This window comes from Solenopsis invicta, chromosome 15 (genome assembly GCF_016802725.1).
Source record: "Solenopsis invicta isolate M01_SB chromosome 15, UNIL_Sinv_3.0, whole genome shotgun sequence".
Lineage (NCBI taxonomy): Eukaryota > Metazoa > Arthropoda > Insecta > Hymenoptera > Formicidae > Solenopsis > Solenopsis invicta.
This window is the reverse complement of record NC_052678.1, coordinates 1,722,537-1,745,387: the sequence shown is the minus strand read 5'-3', so window position 1 is coordinate 1,745,387 and position 22,851 is coordinate 1,722,537. Positions and strand designations below refer to the sequence as shown.

The window sequence follows — 22,851 nt, the reverse complement described above, 5'->3', positions numbered from 1 at the left end:
TCCTACGGTGAAAGAGATTATTTTACGTGGATTTTAATACATCGTCACTCATAATATTGACAAATTGATTCAATTAACGCGATGGTTTCGTTAATATTAAGAGTAAAGAAAATTGAAATTACAACACAATACTAATATAAGAATAAAGACATAATAACAGAATGATTGCAAACAAATTATCTCCACTCCTTCCATTTTTTCTGATTTCTGTCGTAAATTTTCGCGCGGTGTAAATACCGGAGTCAGCTTATTAAATAAGATTATTCATTGCTTACTTGCTACGATATAACTCAAAAATTGTAATTTTTGAGTGTCTGGGAAGAATACCCGAAAAAAATTTTTATACGTTGTCACGTATAATCATTTATGAAAAGATGCGAGATCACGAATGGTCGTGCATTGAATTTGTTTCTGCATAATTATCATACAGAGACAAATGTATGACCATACATGATAATGCATGAAAATTTTTTCTCCGGTATGTTAAGAATTTGAATTTTTTAAATACTATCAAAATGATTATTATCAAAATAATTATATCGTGTACTTTAAATGATTACCGATATCTTATTGAAATAAAAATATAAATTTTTTGCTGAAAGTTAAGATTAATTATCAAATTCGTTAAAATTAATTCTTTAAGATTAATTACTAAATTCTCTTTATAAAAAAAGATTAAAATATGTATTAACAAAATTATTATTATTATTGTAAAATTATCATTGTTTTATATATAAAATAAATATATAATTAAAAGGATATAATTTCTTTCTGATATATGAAACAATGATTGTTAAGGAGATATGATCAAAAAATCAAAATGCTTCAATTTTATTAAAAAATATATAAAATATCAAATTCAAAGCAAACTCAAGTTTTTGTTTTTTTAATAAATATTATATCAGATATAAAACATTTATAACAAGGTGAACTTCTTTAAACTAACATTTCATTAAAATTTCAAACCGTATAAATTTTAACATGTAATTTCTAAAAAAAATTAAAGTTCGAATTTTATACATAGCATCTAATGACAAATGTATCAAATGGCTGATATATCATGTTACTTTTTTTTAATGTTTCAATATGCATAGAAATTATATGAATAGTTAAACAAAATCTCTCTTTTGTATAGTTTATCAAAAATTCAATTTCCTTTACCAGTTTTTTTGTAAAATAAAAAAACTGATGAAAGTGCTTACGAATTAAAGATGCCTTTTAATGAACTAAAAAAAATATGATAGAAGGAAAATATTATTTAAAAAATGATTTAAAAAGTTGTTACAAAGATATTAATGTTAAAACTGATCCGTAAGATTTCAAGACTCCTATTGTGTACACGTTTTTTGTTCTTAATGATAGTTGTCAGTGTCTCTCATTACGCAAATATTTTATATAGCATAAAGCTGCGCAACAATATCAACAGCCATCGTTAAAAACAAAAAATGTGTGCAGAATAAGGGTCCTGGAACCTTATAACGCTTAAGTGTGGATAAGCATTGAAATATGTGGTGACGGGCTGTAAACAGTAAAACGTCGCTGTATAATTATATAGTCATATTTAATATTTTAAACGATAAAATTAAAAATATCCATAAACAATATGTAAAATCTTATTAACATTTATCAAAATAATTTTGTTGATTCAATTTGATTGTCAAAACCAATAGTGACTTTATGGAATCCAAATATATGCTCTCTCTCTCTCTCTCTCTCTCTCTCTCTCTCTCTCTCTCTCTCTCTCTCTCTCTCTCTCTCTCTCTCTCTCTCTCTCTCTCTCTCTCTCTCTCTCTCTCTCTCTCTCTTGATCCTTTATGATTGAAGATCGTGGTCTCCATTTGATACATGCTCCATGGAGACTGTCTTGTCAAAGGGACTCTCGGTGATTTGCCATTACCTTCCGGAGAGATAGGTGATCAATTAACAATTTGATATGTTCCGGGTGGATTTGAACGTGGATCTTTGCCACAAGCACGTAACTCTTACGCTACCAAATACATGCACTAAAATTTTAAAAATTGTTGTGTTCTCATTAATATAAGTCACTTTTTGTCGATATTGTCTCGATCATGAATTCTTAATTAGAATATATTAATTTTAATTTGACATTAATGTTTAATATTATGTACTTTCTGCTCAAAAAGTATTTAGAATTGTGAAATAAAACACAAATTGACATGTAATCGAATAAATTTATTTTGTCCCTTTCGAAATAGCTTTCCCCATTTCTTTGCAACATTCGTACCAACGTTTTACTCAATCTTCAAAACACTTTTCATAAGCCTATAAAGGTACGGCCTTCAGTTCCATCAACGAATTTTTTTTTGCAGCTTTTAAAGACTCAAAACGCTTTCTACAAAGTGGAATTTGAGTTTTGGTAATGGGAAAAAAATTACAAAGGGTCAAGTCTGACAAATACGATACTAAGGAATATTTGTTGAGTTTTTGGTCAAAAAGCTGCGTGCCAGCATTGATATGAAATCGTACATTACCATGGTATAAAATTCATGAATTGTCCCTCCACAAATCCGATCGTCTTTTGCGGATTACCTCACGCAAAACCTTCATATCACTGAAGCAGCATTTCTTATGGCAGTATTGATTGTTTGTTGTATTTTCGATTTCGGTTCAATCGCTTTGTGTAAATTCTGAGTATTTTTTGAGCAGAAGGTATGTGACACGTCAGTTTCTCGTGCATTACATGTTCTCACCTTCGCGATTTTTTTTTACACGTAATTCGGAAAACGTGTAATCAACATTGTTACCTACGTAACAGGCTAAACAGGTAAAATAATAAGCAGAAAAATTTGTCCGGAGGGAGTTTTTTTTTACACGAGCAATATTTAATTAGTGTATAATTTAATTAGCGTCTCGATTTCGAGTACAAGCGGAGACTTATTTCGCATTCGACAAAACGCTTCTACTTTACGCTCCCGCGAATTCATTCTTCGCGTGAATTCGACCCATTCGATATTTTGTGTCAGCGGTGGTAAAAGAACAAAAAAAAACCCCCGAGTATGCGTTTTCCTCTGTTCTACGAACGCGAAATACTCCGTTTCACGATCGTGGCCGCGAGCGAATGCATAATCGTATTAGAGCACAGTAGTGGGATGGATCCGGCAACTCCTTTCGAATACATGCGCATCGTGCAGTCTCGTAAAAATGTTATATTTCTCGATGACCCAGTTCACTCGCGCGTACCGCCGCGCGCGTCGCCACGTCGAACAATTCGGATGAATATTTTGGTAAAACGCGTCCTCGGGTCCTGCACCGCGCGCCGGCTCTCGTTTTGCAATTTAGATGCCGATGTTACCGGCAGTTTATTGATTCTTTTAGCTCAAGCATTTGAAGCATTTGCGACGGGGAGTAGCGATAATAGGCTGTCTACTCCATCAATTTGACGACGTCGAAATCCACGCATCCATTTCGAGACCGCAATTCCTCCGCCCTTACACCCTCTCTTCGGCTTTTTGTCGGGGCAATTTTATTCGGATTTAATCTCATTAGCGCTATTAGTAGTCGTTGACGTGCTGTTTACAGAATTTCGAGACGTTTCGAGTGCATGCATATCATGAGAATGAGACGATATTTCCAAACAACAATTTAACAACCTGGGACGTCCGAGGTATAACATGGAAACCTTAAAAATAGAATTGATAAAGTGTTTCAATAAACTGATTACTATATCAGTAATTGAAGATGATTAGTATTCAATTAACTTATAAAATATCATCAATTATTGATGTAATAATCAGTTTATTGAAACACTTAACAGTTCCTTTTTTCAAGGAAAAGTCCTACACATTTTACATCGTTGATAGATTGGACGTTTAAAATACGTCGCTTGGGCAATATCCTATAATAAGGATATTTACGCAGACGGATTAAAAACATAATCAATATGTCCAATCTCCTAATTCGTTAAAATTGAATTTTTTTAATTTTAATTTTACTAAATAATATTACATGAATTTATTGTACGTATTTAACGTACGGACATTTCGACAATAGTTTCGTAACATCATTTTTATTATTATACAATAGACGTCTAAAGAACATCCAAAAGATGTCTTGTACCCGGCAGTACGCATTGCCGATAAATGAACGGCCGCGGCAATGTTGCATTTCTCGTAAAAATAAAATCCATTGCATATGCAATAGAATGAAAGAAGCAATATGTATTATGAGACTTTTCGCTTCAGTTTTAACGAGACCTGGGAAAAAAATTTATATGTAATTATATATAATTATATAAAAATATGTATAATTGTATATGGAATTTGGTCATTTATACATAATCATACATGACATCATATACAATTATACATGATCACATGCACTCATATATAACATTGTATATGACATATATACTCATATATGATTACAGATCTTTATATATGCTTATATATGATTGTATATGATCCTATATGATTATATGGTTATATATAATTATATATGTCATCATATACGATCATATATATAAATGATCAAATTCCATGTATAATTATATATATTTTTATATAATAATATATGATTATATATAAACTATTTTTCTCTGGAAGTGTGTTTCGAAATAAGAGGATTTTTTAAAATAAACAACAGTATTTTGGCAGCAAAATTTCCTATTTAAAAATTAATTCAGAAATGTGATATTTATGGGAAATATACAATATGTTAAAGTGTATTAATGTAACTATTATATAACTGTATTCTTTAGATGCAACAACGATTACATGTACGTCTAAAAGACATAAAGACGTTTTTACGACGTCTTTTGAATATGCATCTTATCTGGGTCGGACGCGTTTTTGGATTTACATTACGTCCTTGAGTTTTACGACGTCTACTAGACTTTTTTGGACGGTACATTGTATGTAGAAAAGTCATCCCCCAGGAAACCTGCAGATCATATGTGGCACATCAAATGAACGTGTATGAAAAACGGGACATCGTTTGGACATCCATATGACATCAAATTGTTGCTTGGGACATCGCGGCTCTCGTCACGCGGGTAATGTTTGTCCCATTTAGGCAACGTGAATCGTATACATATTAGAGCGAATGTGTCAGCGGGAAGAAAAGCAAGAAACGCGGAAACACGTCGAGTTCTCTGTGGAGCGGCGGGACCATAAATTCTGTGGTACAATGGGGACAATGCGTTCAGCGGGACAGCGCGGAGAGAAAAAATTTCCATCGTTGCATTTGTCTAAAATATAAAAAGGGAGAACAAAGGAGAATGGACGGAAGAAAGGATCGCTTACTTTCAATATCGCGGGAGTGATCCGTTCACGCCGGCGATATTAATTCCATGCGCGGACAAGCGCCGGGCGTTCATTATGAGAGAAGAGCCGAGAGATTTGTGCGCTGAATTTTCTTCGATAGATTTTCTGTGTGTCCGCAGATTAATTACGAAACCGCCGGCAATTCGTCGTCGAGGGTGCCTCCGCCGCAAACCACATCGCCGGCTTTAATTAACACGACGGGCATGCGACTCTTTAAGGCCGGTTTATGCCTGCACAAGTATTAACAGGCTTCGCCTGGCTGCGATGGATGATGCGCTTCTTGCCCGCTCGAGTGTCGTTCGCAGCTAGAGAGCTCCGGCATCGATATCAACGAGGCGCAAAATGTTGAAACAAAAACGTCCATTTATGAATATTTTACCGCGAGATGCTCTTCTCTCTCTCTCTCTCTCTCCCTCTCTTTACGCCAGGCGAGAGAAATATAAAGCCGCATAAAGATAAACAATTCAGTGAACAAGTGATTAACAGGCAGTAATTAAACTGAACTATGAGCGTAACCATCACGTAAACATAGATGTAACGTAATGTAAATTATGCAACAGCGCAAAACATTCCTCGGATAGTTGTAATTCTTCGCGAGACCGTTACCTGCGCGCGATTATTTACAGATATTGCAAATATTTAGCGAATTTAATCGTTTTTTCAACAGGTAGGCTAATAGCAGTTGAAACTCAACCTTGCGAGACTGTGCTGACGCGAGCGAGGGTACGAAAAACGAAAGATTCCGTGGAAGATATGCTCGACAAAATTAATTAACGTCGTCGTTGCTGACGCTGCACGTTATTTTCCTTCCTCTCTACCGTGACGAATTAATCCCGGCGCGGATCAAAGGTAGAAGCTGCTTCGCGCTGATTCCTGTTTACATTTTGCGGAATCGCGAGAATTTCCAAGGGCAGGTAAGGCGAGTCTCACGGGATTGGAATTCCGAGGAGAGAGCCACGGTTTCATTCCCGTATTTGTTCTCATCGCGCGCTTTTAGCCCGACACGACGTCAGACGGTAACCAAAACACGTATCGCGTAACTGTGCCGCGATAAACCGCAGACTTTACTGCGGGACGTATCATAAACGTTTTGCTGGAAAACAGTGAGAGGACCGAACAATTTGCATGTCGCTCAGCGTAAGATAGGTATTTTCAATTTAATAGACGGGTTAATGCCTTTGATGTTTTACATTTTTGTCATTTTCATTTTCATCAATAGAACGGTATGCTTTTGATGTTCCACATTTTCATTTTTCTCTCAATTAAGAAGGTTGTCTCAATTACTGCCGCTTTAAGCACATTAGCAACAGTTGACGTGTTTATTTTGTAGTTTTTCAAATATATAATAAATGCTTTTGTTCTCATTAAAGTAAAAACTTGAATATGAAAAAGAACGTTTATTATATTAAAATAAAAAGAATAAACTCGGAAACTGATTGACATTTATATATAATGAAAGAAATAAAAATATAAGGTATAAATCTATTAGCGAAGAGTTGCTAAATGCGTACCGGTTTCCTGAAACGTATCTCTTCAGTATTGAACATTTTTACTTAATATAAGCAATATTTAGTAATAAAAATAGTAAAAAAGTAAAAAATATAAATATGAAATAAGTAATATAGACAAAAGTTTAATAAATTTCATTATATTTTGTACATACTATTAGCATTTACAAACGCGTCAGATACATCTGATGTAAACTTTTATCAATAATATGTAGCTGATAACGACGTAATTTTATTTTGAATTGTTATGTTTTAAAAGAAGATTTATTGTAGAATATATTACATTTTCTGTACACACGCATATTTACAATTATAATAAAGATTAAATGAATATTTTTATAAACTGCATCAAGTTTCCTAATTTATCATAAATTTTATTATAAACAAAAGATACTAATGTCAGATTGATAAGTTATGATAGTAAAACTAATAATTAATTTATAAATAAAAGTATATCAATTATAAAAGTAAATTTAACAAGCCAGTTTCATTTCGGTGTATCCTTACATTTTCATTATTGTTATTTATTAATTATTGAATATTTAATAGCTTTTATGATAAATTATTGATAAATATTAATAATAAATATTAGTTAAAGATTCCTTACATTTTTAATTACTTTAATTCATAAATTTAGTATTTTCAAGATCAAATATGATTTAAGAGATCACAAGTACGCTTTAGGCAATCGGTTTTCTAAATCGCAACTTTCGCAGCACGTTAGAAAAAAATTTATAATAAATTTGTATTACTAAAAATTTGTATTACTAAAAAATTTAATATAAACTTTTGAAATATCGAGTCACAATTTTGAACTATGATTTGCATCAAAACAGCACCAAACACAAAATATAATAAAAAAATAACTTGAATATCACGTCTTTGGCAACCCTTTCCTTCTGCCAGTCAATATCCTGGTTACTGTACGTCTCTTCTCTCTAGATATGATCATTGCCGTACGTATCTAATATTACCTCCCTATTTACTAACACATATTTATTTTTGTTTATATAATAATTTTAACATCAAAATATTTTTATTATTTAACGCTCTCATATCTTTAATTTTTTAACTTATTAAAATTATACTATTATATTTATGTGATTTTATTCTAATATTACAATTGACAAAAATGGCAATAACATTAATCTAATTCGGAGAATTACATTACTTCTATTTTTATCTTTCGTATTTTTATTTCGTATTATTTTCGCTCTTTGAATCATCTCCCTTTTGTACATTAAACGCGAATTTCGCACTTTGCATCGACGCAAAGATCGCGCGATCCCACGTAACTTTTCCAATTTGCGCAGCAAAATTTCTTTTGTTTGATATTACTGGCAGAGAAGGAAAATTCATCTCTCTAGCCCTTCCGCAGTCGTAGCAGCTGTCCGCTTCGAACGCGAGCTGTATGCCTCGGCATTGTAATAATTATCGCTCGAAAGCCCATTTCTCGTCTATGTCGATATCAATGCAGCTCGATAACCGCCGCTGGGAAGAGTCATTCGCGTACCGGCATCGAAGATGTCGGCGACGTTAATTGCAACTAGGGCGACCCTTGGATCTTTGTAATTAAACGTTATATTGCCTCGAAGCAAAAAGGAGATATAACTGGCAGCGATGTATTTGATTACGTTTGTTGATGTTTTCGACAAAAATTTTAACTATAAATATCGACTTGCCCTGTTTCTATGTTCTGTATTCGTATCACAAAGATCTTACCGATTAATGATTTATTGTTGAATTTGTGTAAAACACGAGGATTAAGAAAGTTACCTTTAAAAGTAACTCGTTACTGTTATCATTATTGAAAAATTAATAATTCCTTTACTTCTTTAGGTAACTTTTTAATATAGTATATATGTAGATACATTTTTTTAAATAATTATGTTAAAATATAAATAAAAACAATTTGAATTTGAAATTATTGTGCTAAAATTTTCAAAGATCAAGGGTGTAAAACAATAAAAATTTTATTGTATTTATAAATTTATTAACGAATTTCTTTATTTGCAGTTTGAGCATTTTTAAATCTTTCTCCTAAAACTTTTTTGTGTTCTTTCAAATTTAAGATATAAAATAACATTTTTAAAACATTTAATTAATATTAAATATTAAATTCGCAAGGCCACAAAAAATTTAAGGAGAAAGACTTTGAAATAAAAAAATTTGTTAATAATTAAACACGAAAGTTTTACTTTCTTACACCTTTTAATCTTTGAAAATTTTATTATGATAATTTCCAACTTAAAATTGTTTTTAAAATTTATACAATATGATTGATTTACGACTTAGAAGAGGATAAGATCCTAACAAATTAAAAAATAAGACATTTTTTGATATTATGTAAAACTTTTATTTAAAGACATAGATATATAACGTATTTTTGTTTTAGAAAATATTTGTTTGAAAAAATAAAACGCAAAAGTTACATTGAAAAGTGTTATTAAACTTTAAACGTATTTTTGTGAAAATATTTTTCAAAGCGATGGCTACAATAACTCAAACAAGGTTTATCTCGATATGTAACCCACAGCCTATGATTCTATTGCGGTCCATCGACTCATAGTCAAAATATAAAATTACATTTTTTCTATTTTATTTAAACTATAAAAATAGTGTAACACAATACCGCTTGAACGTCTTGGTCAGTTTGAAAATAATTCATCAATTTTGTTTTAATTAATATGTACTAAATAAATGTTTTCACACACACACATACGTGCGTGCGTGCGTGCGTGCGCGCGTGCGTGCGCGTGTGCGTGTGAATGCGTGCGTGCGTGTGTGTGCGTGCGCGCGCGCGCGCGCCAGTATAGTTTTATTTTTGCATTTGTAAATATTTTTTAAGAACTTATATTTGAAAATGTAGTTTATTTCATAAATAAATATGTTTGTGAAATATTTAATTTAAATCTTATAAATTATCTTGATATTTTTTATTTCCATATTTTTACACTTCGAGACAAAATTTTTTTATAAAATGATATAAATAAATGTACAATAATTATACGAAAATCTTTATATGATTATGTACTTAATATTATATACAAATTATCTGATAATATAACATTCCTGAGTAGATAAAACAAAATTAAACAGAAAAGTCCTGTATCATTGCAATTTTTGTAATAATTAACGCGAAATTAATTTACAAAGACTTATGAATTGGAGCGCGTCTGCGTGTTTTTGCTACCAGAGAACTTCTAGTGTTCATGGTTGTTAGGTGCGCTTCGAGACAGTGGGAGGAGCACTCTGTTACCAGCAATGTGCCGTTTGTGCATAGCCATTGTTGTTTATAGAGCGCTCCTCCCACTGCCTTGCTGCGCGCCAAGAAATGCTGGGCTCCCTCTTGTTGCCGAATCGCGCGAACGCATCCTGATTCGCAAATCTTCATAAATGAATTTCTCATTAGCTATTGTGACAATCGCAAAATGGTGCAAAACTTTTCTATTCAGTTTAGCTCGCTCTACCTGTCTCCTACCTTACGTATTACGCCATTTCCTCTTTATCGATATACATATATAATATTATTTATTATCTATATATGCTATAAACAGCATACCGGTCAATTTACCATGCTGCATGATAAAATTATCATGTTGCATGAGCGACTAATCAGATTGAAAATATCATGCTGAATTGTAAATATATAATACATTATATAATATATGTTTAATGCTACTTACAGTATTTATTCTACTTAAAACAATAAAGATTTATAAATTGTTAAATATGATTTGCAATCATTGAAAATTTTATATATATATAGTTTAGTAATAATAAATAAACTATAAAATATAAAACATGTAATAGATAGTTAATAAATCACAGAAATTTATATAATATTCTTCGAAACACGACGTTGTTCTACGATTACTATAATTTTCAGGGTAAATTTTATGAGAAAACTCACTTTGTATATGCTGGAAAAAATTATGTTCTATCAATAAAAACTAAACAACTTTAGGATCCCCTTAAAAAAAAACAAATTATAAATGCTAATTAAAGATTGAAACTTAAATAAACACATACATACACACGCACACACCTAAAGAAATTATGTTACAAAATTAAAATGTAAAAAATAGCAAAAGAAGTAACTGTAACGGCATTACAAGTAATGCGAATTACTTCCCAATTTTGGATGTATGCCTATTGGGAATTACCCTCTACTTTTTCAATATAACATATTTACATGCAAACTTTTTATTCTCACACATATATCTAAAGAAAAATGAGGGACGCCCGTACATTTCTCAGTCGTAAGACCAATAACGCAACGTTTATCATACGCCACGAGAAAATACCTCCTCACGGAATTGCCCACGCGATTCGCAATAAAGTGGCGGTGCGTCGTATTGTGCGCTTGAAAGTGTCGCAGACTTTATCGGTATGAATGAAACTTTTACTCGCACGCTAAAGAGACGCGCTCATATACTTTGCTTATACTTTAACAAACTATCAATCACTTGATCCGTTTGTTAAAACTGAATTGATCTCACATGAGCGAACACACACACACACACACTATATTCTTGGTTTATCCTAAAAAGTTGTCCTGGCAAGTGAGCGACACACACACACACACACACACACACACACACACTATATTCTTGGTTTATCCTAAAAAGTTGTCCTGGCAAGTGAGCGGTACCTTTGGGGAACGAGCTCTGGGTATATGTCTAAAGTCAGGCACGGAAGAAGTTCCGTGGTGGGTCTCACCGGCGGGATGAGTAATGGACAGGTCTGCGTACTGTAGCGAGCAGTTTGTCGTCGAAACTAACCAAGGTCCCTGGCAGCTCATTTCGCAGCAGGGCACGTAATTCAATTTCCATGTAGCGATTCCCCTGCCTTGGCTCCGTACCCGTCCCTCCCGACCTTCCCGTCCCGGGCCGGTCCAGACCGGGCGAGAACCGAAATTATCTCAGGGCGTCACTTTGGCAGGCGCGAACGCATTCTCGGGATGTTTGCATGCGCCTCAGATGTCAAAGCGAGTCTATTATCACGTCGTGTCCACCTGCGGCCTGTCGTATTATGCAAAATAACACTAATCCCACCAAGTAACATGTAATACAAATGTTTGTTATAGTTATAATTTTCCACTCAACAATGTAACTGTTACATAACGCGTCCATAATATAACAGTTACATTGTTGAGTGGAAATTATACAACTAACTTTGTATTACATGTAACTTGGTGTTTGCTGGGATAAGATCATTGTCAACCCCAAATGACTCAGCTTTGTTCCTCCTTCCATTGCAATCTTTGTAATACTTTTGCACTTTTTTATTTTTCATCAAATTTATATAAGTCATCCGATATAATTACACAGACACACAAAACAAGTGTCATGTCCGAGAGACTACACCTATGTATCCCTGTGTATTTTGACGTCCTGAAACCGAATATGACCTCAGAATTGCTCCATTAGATCAGAATATTTTTAACACTCAAAAAATTGCCAAATATTCTTTAAAATTACACTATTCAGCCCGGTAAAAAAAATCCTGATTTAATGGAGCAATTCTGAAGTCATATTCGTTTTCAGGGCGTCAAAATACACAGAGATACATTGGTGTAGTCTCTCGAACATGACACTTTTTTTGTTTGCCTGTGTTATTAATGGGCTGTGGAGTATGTTATAAAATATTTTATTTGATCTCTATAGAGCTACACCGTTGATGGTCTGGTGTGAAAGTACGAGGATTAAATCGAGTACTCCGTTGAAAGTGGTTTAGGGGAGAAATAGCGGAAGGGTAATAAAGGCGACGGTCCTTTTAATCTTGAGAGGATAAGAGTGCTCGAGAGGACGAAATCCGATGAGAAGAGGTATTGTTCATTTCGACGATATAAAACGGGATTGTGCTCGCGATTCGACGCGAACTCTGGCCTGACTTCGTTCTCTAAGAAGTGACTCTCCAAATGTGTGCGGGGAATAAGATTTTCTTGAGAATTAAGGGACTATCCTGCTTCTCTTCTTCCTTCGGTGAAAGTCAAGTAAAAAGGGTGACTTTAATCTTTCTCTCTTTCTATCTTTTCCTTTTTCTGCCTATTTCTCACTCTCTTGAGGAATAGTCAATAGCCTCCACTCACGTTCTCATCCTGAAATTTGACAGATCGATGATTTCGAAAAGTTCGAATTAGATATTGTAGATTCCGCACACGGAATGATCCAAGTAAATGCGCATACGGAATGTGTCAAGTACGTTTCTTCGATTCTTTCGCGTGCAATAACGAGACCGTGTTAAAATTACCAATTGCGAGATTTTAAATTCTTAATTACTTCTTCCTTTTTCGGCGTACAATAATTCATAGACATGTAAAGCCCATTCTCCAATTGCGTGGTTATAAGTGGTTGTAAAGTGCTGTACAATACATGTACCACTATTATTACCTTCATAATTTTACAACCGTATGTTTATATAATTGTTTACATTGACGAAACATTGGTTATGGTGGGAGTGCATTGGCCAATATTTTCCAATCTAATACAAATATTGGTTATAAAAGAAACGTTAATTTGCTACCAATGTTACGGGTCAATAATTGCACGATATTGCATTTACATTGAAAATGCATTGGCCAAGATTTCCCAATCTACCGCGAATATTGGTTATAAATGAAACCAATACACAACCAATATATAACAACATTGAACCGATATTGCAACTCCAATATTGACTAAATACGAGCAGATGTTCACCTTTTGATATTGGACCAATATTAAAATCAATTCACACCCAATATATAATATTAGATTTACATTATTTTTCAATATTGCACCAAAATTTTGTGCTACCAACTTAAGGTCGTCAACCAATCAAAGAGCCGTATTAGCATCTTAAGGCATTACTTAAGATGATCTTGAAATAAAAATTAACTACAAATGCCGCGGTCCAAGATATATCTTATACATGCTATATTTTCTACTACTTTGCTTGAGTTTGGAGGAACGATGAGAGAGACAAAATACGAGCTATTTGTCTCTTGTTTTACTGTCAACTATGGAAACTTTCCAGCAAGAGACACAAATTGACACAGGAGTCATTCTGTCTTTGTTTGATATTTAATATGAGACAAAGACAGAATAACCCCCGTGTCGATTTGTATTTCTTGCTGGAAAGCTCCACATGACTGTCAACAAACCGACCTGCACGAAAAAAAGGACAGACTCCCTCGTGTTTTGTTTGTCGCACCGTTTTGCCGAGACAAATATATATAGCTAATGCTGAATTTCTCTTATATGTTTACGCGCGATAATCTTGTCTGTACAGCTGACTCTCTCTCTTCCCTATGTATAACATATGAATCAAGGGGCCGCCCCCGCCAGAATTTTCTGCAATCCAATTTGTTAAACGAGTCTCGCGCATAGATGGGCCAGTTAAAAGTTTCGCCACGCTCTTTTTTTCACCGACGAATACGTCCCGAGCTCGGGTAATCGCGTTTGTCACGCGAGAACCGACGTTGAGCGGGACGCTATTGCGAATAAACGTTACGAAGTGATTCCAATTAAGGGCCATTATAGGGTCGTTAATAATGGCGCTCGGCGCACGAGGTCGATAACGTTGTTTGGCAGAGCGTAGTACGCGCCAGCTGTAACGGATTGTGAGAGAGGCCGTATTACAAATCTTGACGTCGTTAAGTCGTCAGTGACTTATGTTATTTATGAAACCGTATAATTTTTTAATATAAATCAATCCCTTGCAGTGCTGCGCAAAAAGTGAATATTTTACGAGGTACACCTCATAAATTTTGTTCTGACGCACACTCTTGTCGTGAAATATTATTCTTGCGCGATTTTAATTACAAGATTGTTGTGCACCAGCTGAACTATTACTATAGTAAATAACCGGTAAAAAAAATCGTTTAAAATAATAAAACTTTAAAATAAATTGTAAATTAATTGATACACTTTTTAGATCTAATGTTTATAAAGATTTAATTAAAATCATTTTTTACTTGAAATAGCATTTATATTAAATTCTTTTTATTTATTTATTAATTGGTGCAGTGACCTTAAATCTCTGTAAGATATCTTTTTGAAGAATAACTAATGCCGAATTGCAGTTTATTTCATCATGTCTAATCCACAATACTCTAATCTCACTAATTCTCACTCTTCGTAAGAATAAATGTTTGAAGCGCTGTCTGGATTGTTTCAGGATGCCTAACGAGAACGTGTGTGCCTGTGGCGTAGTCGTGGATCTGCCAAAGTCACGGAGTAGCTCGGTAGAGCTTCTGGGTAAGCTGACCATCCTCCTGCCCAAGACAAGGGGCAACAGGTCGGAAGGCAAAAGCTCGCGGAAGCAACACGATGATGGGCGGGTACCGAAGACTCGTACGCCAAGTGAGATCGGAAGCAGTAGCACGGTAACGGAGCCTACGAGATCCACGGTGAAGAACAGCAAGCATGAGAAGCGGCTCACTCACTCGCGGAGAACTCGAAGCGCCGAGAGAGCCGAGTCGCATTACACTTACATCGGTCAGTTAGTTCGCATTAAAACGGGTTTCATTAACATTGTTATAATGTCAAAAGAATTTATGCTTGAACAGTGGTCGGCACGATTTGCAACTTTCATGCAAATTTCCGATTCGACGTCCATTATTCTACTCTTTACGGTCACGCGGGAGCAACAACTTGCCTACAGCGCGCGTAACTAAAGTTTATGATGCTTTGTCTCAAGAGAGTGGTGGTATCATATACATATATGAATCGTATCGAGCAGTCATTAAATTTTTTTTTCCTTTCAAATAATTTTTATTTTTATTTTTAAATAAATAATGTAATTAATAATGTAATTATACTTTTTATTATTATTTTAATGTTCATCTAACAATTTATATAATTCTTCTTGTAAAGTTTTATTTAAAGCTTTTGTGTCGCAATTGTATTGAATTTTAAAGTGAAAAGACAAAAGTTGCAAATCGTGCTGGACATTGTTCTAGAATATTTATTATATTCTAGAGTAGATTTTTTTCATAGCACACAGTAAAACAACATTTTGTATTAAAATTGACTTTTAAAATTTTTACGTACATTTTTTAATATACCTGAGCAATGATTTTAACGTAATATGGTGTAGTATTTTAAAATGTATTCAATTCACACAAAATATTTATTATTATTAACACTTACTAACCAACATAATTTTTTGTTTCTCACTAACCAACATGGGGTCGCTCGCGTTTTACACTTCTATTAAAGGGTACACCGTAATGAGATGGTTGCCAACCAAAATTTCATTTAGTTTTAACCTTCTAGTATACGATTAAAAAGTGAAATAGCAATAATAATTGATAAAACTATATAATTTGGCAAATATGTGAGCAAAGTTATGATAAATAGGGTAATTTTTGAAAAATCATAACTTTCTTAAAAATTATCAGAGAGAGCTGATGCAGAAAAGGAATTATAGCTAAAGGATCATATTTTTATAAAAAAATGTTTTTTATCCATTGGTTTCGATCCACAATTTAATGTTAATTTTGTAACATAAAAAATGCTTATTTTTATTATATAAAATTAGCGGATAATATAAGATTTTAAATAAATATAGTTTTAGTTTTGTAAGTTTAATGAATTTTAATACGAATTTAGTGTTGAAAAGTAAAAATTATATCTTTATATTTATATATTTTGTTAAACTATATTGTATATATATTGTATATACATGTAAAGCAATATTTTTATAACATAAAGATCAAATCAAATTTTATTAATAAAAAAATTAAAGGCTACAAATATTGTGCAAATATATTGATAAAAAGAAATATTATAAAAAATAGAAAATTATTTACTACCAATTTTAGCACCTTTACTAGCCAAACTGGAGTCAGTCGTGCACTGTGAATTTTTCACACCGACATAACTATTAAAATAACAGCAATTTAAAGGCCTACTGCGGCACCATATTCCCCTACCAACAAAGTTTTTTTAGGCGGGGTAGAAGCACATATAGCACGTACTGTACCGACGTACGCAATGCGAGAAATTTTCTCAAATGCAAATGATCCCACGTTGGCTAATAAAGGTTAAAATAACACAATTTATGAGTGAATAAACAAATAATATAAAAATAATATAGTTTTGAAACGTAAATATAAGATAAATGAATAAAATGTACGTATTAACATACTGTAAATATTAATATTACTGAAGAGATATATTTCCACAATTTATTTCCAAAATTATATTAAAATGTTACACTTTTTATGCTAATAATTTTTCATATGACATTTGTGTTACTTTCTAACATATTCTTATGTTAAATTAATACAAGAATTTGGGTGAACATGAGATACTCGTATATTCCAAGTGGGAATAGAATACATTAAATCAATATTGGATACTGGCGAGGTACCGATTTTGTACTGAAAAGTGGGTTTCATATTTCACATTTAATGGTTCTGTACTGGACTAGCTTTAAAATAACAATGTTATGATACTGATCCAGTATGTAAATTGGTATTGAATAGTGAAACAAGATCAGTACACTGTCGATAGATTTTCGTGTCTATACTGATAAAAGATTATTTTTTAGCGCAAAGTAGTACAGAATATCGTTGACAAAGGGATGCGCGATTAAATTAATTCCCGTAAAAGAAAAATACCATGCATTATAATTAATGCAATCGCGCGTTAGGTACGACAGCTTCTCTCTCGGGTTAGAACAAGCTTCCAGGTTCTCCTCACTAAAAAATCATTGCAACGTTAAGAGTAAATATCGATTTTCGGTACATTATTGCTGTTATAGTATTAAGAACTAATATCGACATGCTGACAAAATATAGCGTAAAGCAAGTGTAAAGCGGAGATTGGAACATAGAAAGCATATGAAAAGAGTGATAAAAGCGTAATCAAACTTTTTAAGATTGGAACATTGAAACGTAAGGAAGCGTAAAATATTTGTATAGCACTTGTATGACGCTTGTATAACGCTTCAAGAAGCTTGCAATTTTTGCCAGGATTGGTATCGTTATCATATAGAGAATCGATATCGATTTTTGCTACTATTGAGAAAGACAGAAAGAGAGAGAAAGAAAGAAAAGGAAAGAGAGAGACTGTAATCCTATACTGTAATAGTACTGTAAATCTCGGTCCATTTCTATCATCCACGGATTCGATAAGTACTTAGGCACTTAGACAGCCTCATAGGAAGAGAGTGGCAAACTGTTTACGTGACTCGGCCTTCTCTGATCTGTCGCAGGGATGAAAGCTCCGTAACAGCTTTACGAATGCAGGAATAGATTAGAGACGTGTCGTAGTTCAGCACGTTACGCGTTACATATATATTATTAACCTTGGAATGGAGAAGATATATACTTCCAAGGTTAATAATGTATCACTTACAGAGACCTAATTGTCGTAACGTGACGAACTACGACACATCTCTAACCTATTCCTGAAACCGTAAGCTCCTTTGGAGCTTTCATCCCTAGGATCAATCAGAGAAGATTGTGTCACGTGACCTGTTTGCCATTACTCTTCCTCTCATCGATATAAATAAGGAATGGATTGAGCATCACGCGGGCAGATCTGGCTGGTATAGTGAAAGGTATTATATAGGCCTTTTTTTCTCTTTTACTAGCTTTTCATTTATGAATATGCCTTCTTTCAAGACGAAATGGGAGAAAATTTACGAATGAGAAGCTAGCGAAAAGCACAAAAGACCTACTATGTAGTATTTCTCAGTCTACAAGCTATGCCAACTTTTGCTAATATTGAGAAAGGCAGTGCAATGATACTCAATCCATTCTTTTTATCGATGCTTCCTCTATGAGTCTCTGAGTAACATGCTCTGAGTAACATGATACTCAGCACTAAAATTTAGTACTGAGCTAGTATCTCATCAGTATTCAGTTCCCATTTGGGATTTAAGGTTAACGCAAATGTTTCAAGTGCGTAGTCAAATGAAAAGGTGCATATGTAATGTGTGGAGCATGAAAGTTCGCTAAGGATAGGAAAGAAGATAGAAAGTACGTGGCATTATATTGTTTCGACACTTCGTAGATTCGGGCTCGAGTATCCTCGGCGGAGGGATTCGTGAGAACACCATACCGGAAGTGCTATACGCCACCATACCGGACACGCCGAGTGCGAGCGTCAACGAAACGATCGGAACGAGTCGACCGAATTCGCAGAGCAGATCGCAGCCCCTTTACTCCGGCATTCCGTCTATGACGTCGCCGCCGCCGACGTACGACGTGGCGATTGCAAAAACGTGGCAGGTGAGACTCGCCGCAGTTCATTAACCATTTACATGTCGATCTCTTTCTACGCTTTTACGCCGTAATGTGAAGTAAATAAGGCAAGCGCTTCTCTAATGATAATTGCTACATTTCCCACATCGCCCAGCCCGGGAACTAAATTTGATAGTAAATCATTTTGTAATAATTCCCGGATTGTGATATCCGAGCTAATTTTCGAGAAATTAAACACGCGTACGTACATAATGCGCAAAGCGACTGTTGAATTTATTATATCCCAATTTAAGTTTAATGTAATAATAACGCCGTAATGATGTAGCATCTTTGTAAATTAAAATTTAAACATTTCAAACATTAATCCGTGCTAACTGTAAGGCTGTTTATTTTAATTAAAACCATTTACCGTATTTTTTGCTCTGTATGAAATTCCACACGGTCACGTGTACCAAATAACAGAAATTGAATTTCCTGACCTAAATAAAGTATCTATATACTACGCGAGCGATCGTCTCGTCAATCGACCTCTCCCGGTCGTTGGTCCTGCCCACAACAGATCCGTCAGCGTATAACGCTCGACTCACAAACTCGCGCTCGTGAACGTTTAAGAAACCCTTAGCTCTGCTTCCGGTCGTCGGGTTGTGGTGCCGCGCGAGTGGAGCGTAACAACATCAACCACATGTATCTCTACTACGGGGAACTAGCTTAATAAATAATTCTATATTATTACTTTCCTATAAAGCTCCTTTCCTACGAGCTGTTATTTCAAGGAAGATATTGCGCGCACCGTTACCGTTTGCACAATCAAGTTCCAGTGCGGTATAATACGGGTGGACAGCAGCTCCCGACAGCAGCGGTCAATATTCTGCAATGGCCACAATCGGCATTCGGTCAATTTGTAAGAGCACAACGCTCGTAAAGCAATAACAGCCGTTCGGACAATAGTTACAAATTGTCATCGTCTCCCGCGCGCCCTTTAAACGGTACATAACCGGAATATTAATTCCCGCAGTCGTGGATACACTCGTGGTGCGCGCTCGCGCGCGCCGCGATATAACGGAGTCCGGTCGCGACGCAGGCAACGTATATCAACGACGATACACCGGTACGCTTCAGCCGGTTCCGCCCGATAAAGCCGCTTATTCAATCGCATAATATCTCGAGTTATCGAAACGAATTATCGCTCCGTACGTACTGCGGGTACGCGATAGCGCTCTTGCAGGACTGCCGCCCGTCACTCGATTTGTATTCCGCTGCGCAATTCCGTGACGAACAGATGACGAGGAAATTGGTAACGATCTGACAATCAGCCACCTTCCCCGAAGCGTCCCGAAGATCGATAATCGGAGGAGGGCGCGTCCAGACTGGATCGACTGGATCGATCGCGCGCGATTGTCGCTATCGCAAATTGGCCTTTTGTGGTCCGTCAAACGCGTTATTAGTAATTATAATACTAATTAGCCCGATGTGAGCGACCATACGACTGGCGGGTAGAACTCGCGACCGTATTGTTCGAGACGACGAGGAGATCTTGAAACCTGAAACGGCAGGAGAATTGCGGTTACCAAGCTTTTTACAAGATTGAGAAAGTACAGTTTTTATTTAAAAAAAAATGAACAATAATTATAAACATGACAACGCGACGGCGTGTTCAGCAAAGTGCTTCACAATCGCGAGCGAGGAAAGAACGAATTGAAAATATAGAACGCACTTGTATAATTGATTGCACAGTTTTCAAGAAAATGCGATTTTATGCTTGCGAATGTATTTAACGTGCATTTATTTCTATATTTCGATATTCTTATTCCTCTGTTTGCATGTTATTTTTAAATATCTTCTGCGTACACGTTTCGGTCGTTCGCGTTAAAATTTCAATATTTATTTCAAGTATAAAAATTTTCTTCAACGATTTTTACATGTATATTTAGAATGCACTTGTACGTTCATTTAAAACGGTTCGTATACAATTTGTGCTACAACAAATTATAACCAAAATCAGAGAAATAAAGTTTTCGTTTAAAAATGTATAATTTTAAAACGCAAAATGATTTAAGGAAAAAATATTTCTATCTCCAAGTGCACACATTGCAAACTATTAACAAAAAAAGTGAAAATGTCAACTGTCGAAATAGTTTTTCAGTAATTTAAAAATGATATTAAAATGATTTTAATATGTATGAATTGGAAGTACATTGAATTTACATGTTAAATAATGTATTTTATTGTTAAAATATTGTTACAAAACTAATTACAAGAAACATTTTTGAATATTGTTTATAATGTTCAATGTGCAAATAGGATAGCGACATTCCTCGCATTTTAGCTCAAAATTATTTAAAGTTTAATTTTTTCAAAATTCATGAAACCTCTTGAATGTAAACAAGAATTAATTAAAAATAAAGAAAAAAAAATTTACAGGTATAAAGAAAATATTCACTCTATACACGATAGGTCACGTAAGTGCGTAGGCGCGTGGATTTGACTAACGTTGGTCGTATTCTCATTATTTTAATTAAAATATATTATTATACATTAAAATATATTATTATACATTACAATTAACTTTTTATTTAATTGTTTATTGTGTACCTAAAAGGACCGTTAGAGCCAATTTAGCTTCTTTATATTTCATGTTATATTCGCATATATTTTACGACTTTATTTGCAAGTTTTATAAATTTAAATAGATAAATGAATATCTTCACGTGTACCTATTTATTTGTTTGCTTAAAAAACAAATTTATACATACAGTGTTGGCCAAAAGTTTGGAAACACTTGCAATTTTCTCGCATCTCACGAAAAGTTAAATAAAAAATAAAAAAAACAGAAAAAAATCGAAAAGTTTTTAACCACGCATTTTAAAAAGCAAAGACAAGGTTTTAAATCTGTGTTTGAATTTTGTTTCTATGACATTTTGTTCTTAAATTACATACATTTAAACAGTGATATTTTTAAAATCTATTTGAATTTTGTTTCTACGATATTTTATTCTTAAATTACATACAATTGAAAATTGATATTTTTTGCAATATTTTGAAGCGCCGCAGTTTGATAAAACATTACCGGACAAAATTTAATATAAAAGTATTTTAAAATAGGCTTTCTGAGAAAATGATTTTTGAAATATATTGATACGACAGTTTTTAGCAATAATATCGAATTTCTCGTATCAAGATTCATTTTTTAATAAAATATTTTTTAACTTTGAAACTAAAGAGTTTACGAAAAAAATGAGCAAAGAGAAGAAAGTGTTTATTATATAGCCCTAAAATCACACAAAGTTTTTAGACACTTTTTTCGATCCTTAATTATTTTGTCTGTTTAATTTACAATAAATAATAACAAAAAGAAATAATAACAAAATTAATGGCAAAGATACCGAAACTAGTAAAAACTATCATTAAACATGAAGGAATATACATATGTACATGTATGTACACATACTTATACATATGTATTACGATATTTTGTCAAAAGCGTAGTACATTTTTTACGCAGTTACACATTTTCGACTAAAATTTCGATAAAATTTAAACGATAAATTAGTGATATCATTGATATTAAAACATTATACATAAATATCTATACGTTTAGTTTTTTCTATTTATTATTTACGCAAAAATGTATTTGGAGCCAAATAGGCTCTTACGGTACTTCTAGGGGAGTCGTTAAATCCGGTCCTTCTAATGTTAATGTGTTAACTCTAAATATTATAACATATGTGTAACAAAATCACATTTTGACTTTACTTATTTGTTGATCTACTTCCATCGTGATTGCATAAATATTGAATGCAAAAACAAATATAACAAAATGAGAATTAAGTCAATTAATACTGGACTGACAAATATAATA

At 33.8% G+C, this 22,851-nt stretch overlaps 1 protein-coding gene across 3 annotated transcripts in view; it reads left to right on the top strand.

The window, feature by feature from the left end:
- LOC105201709 overlaps nt 1-22,851 on the top strand; it is a 107,687-nt gene that overhangs the window by 58,827 nt on the left and 26,009 nt on the right. For 2 of the 3 annotated variants that reach the window (XM_039457697.1, XM_011169853.3), the window contains exons 2-3: nt 14,954-15,273; nt 18,802-19,019. In XM_039457697.1, coding sequence (XP_039313631.1) covers nt 14,955-15,273; nt 18,802-19,019 — 537 coding nt within the window. In that variant the 5' untranslated portion in view covers nt 14,954. Of the gene's footprint in view, nt 1-6,241; nt 6,429-14,953; nt 15,274-18,801; nt 19,020-22,851 lie in introns of those variants that run through there. The other variant, XM_011169855.3, reaches the window with a different exon arrangement.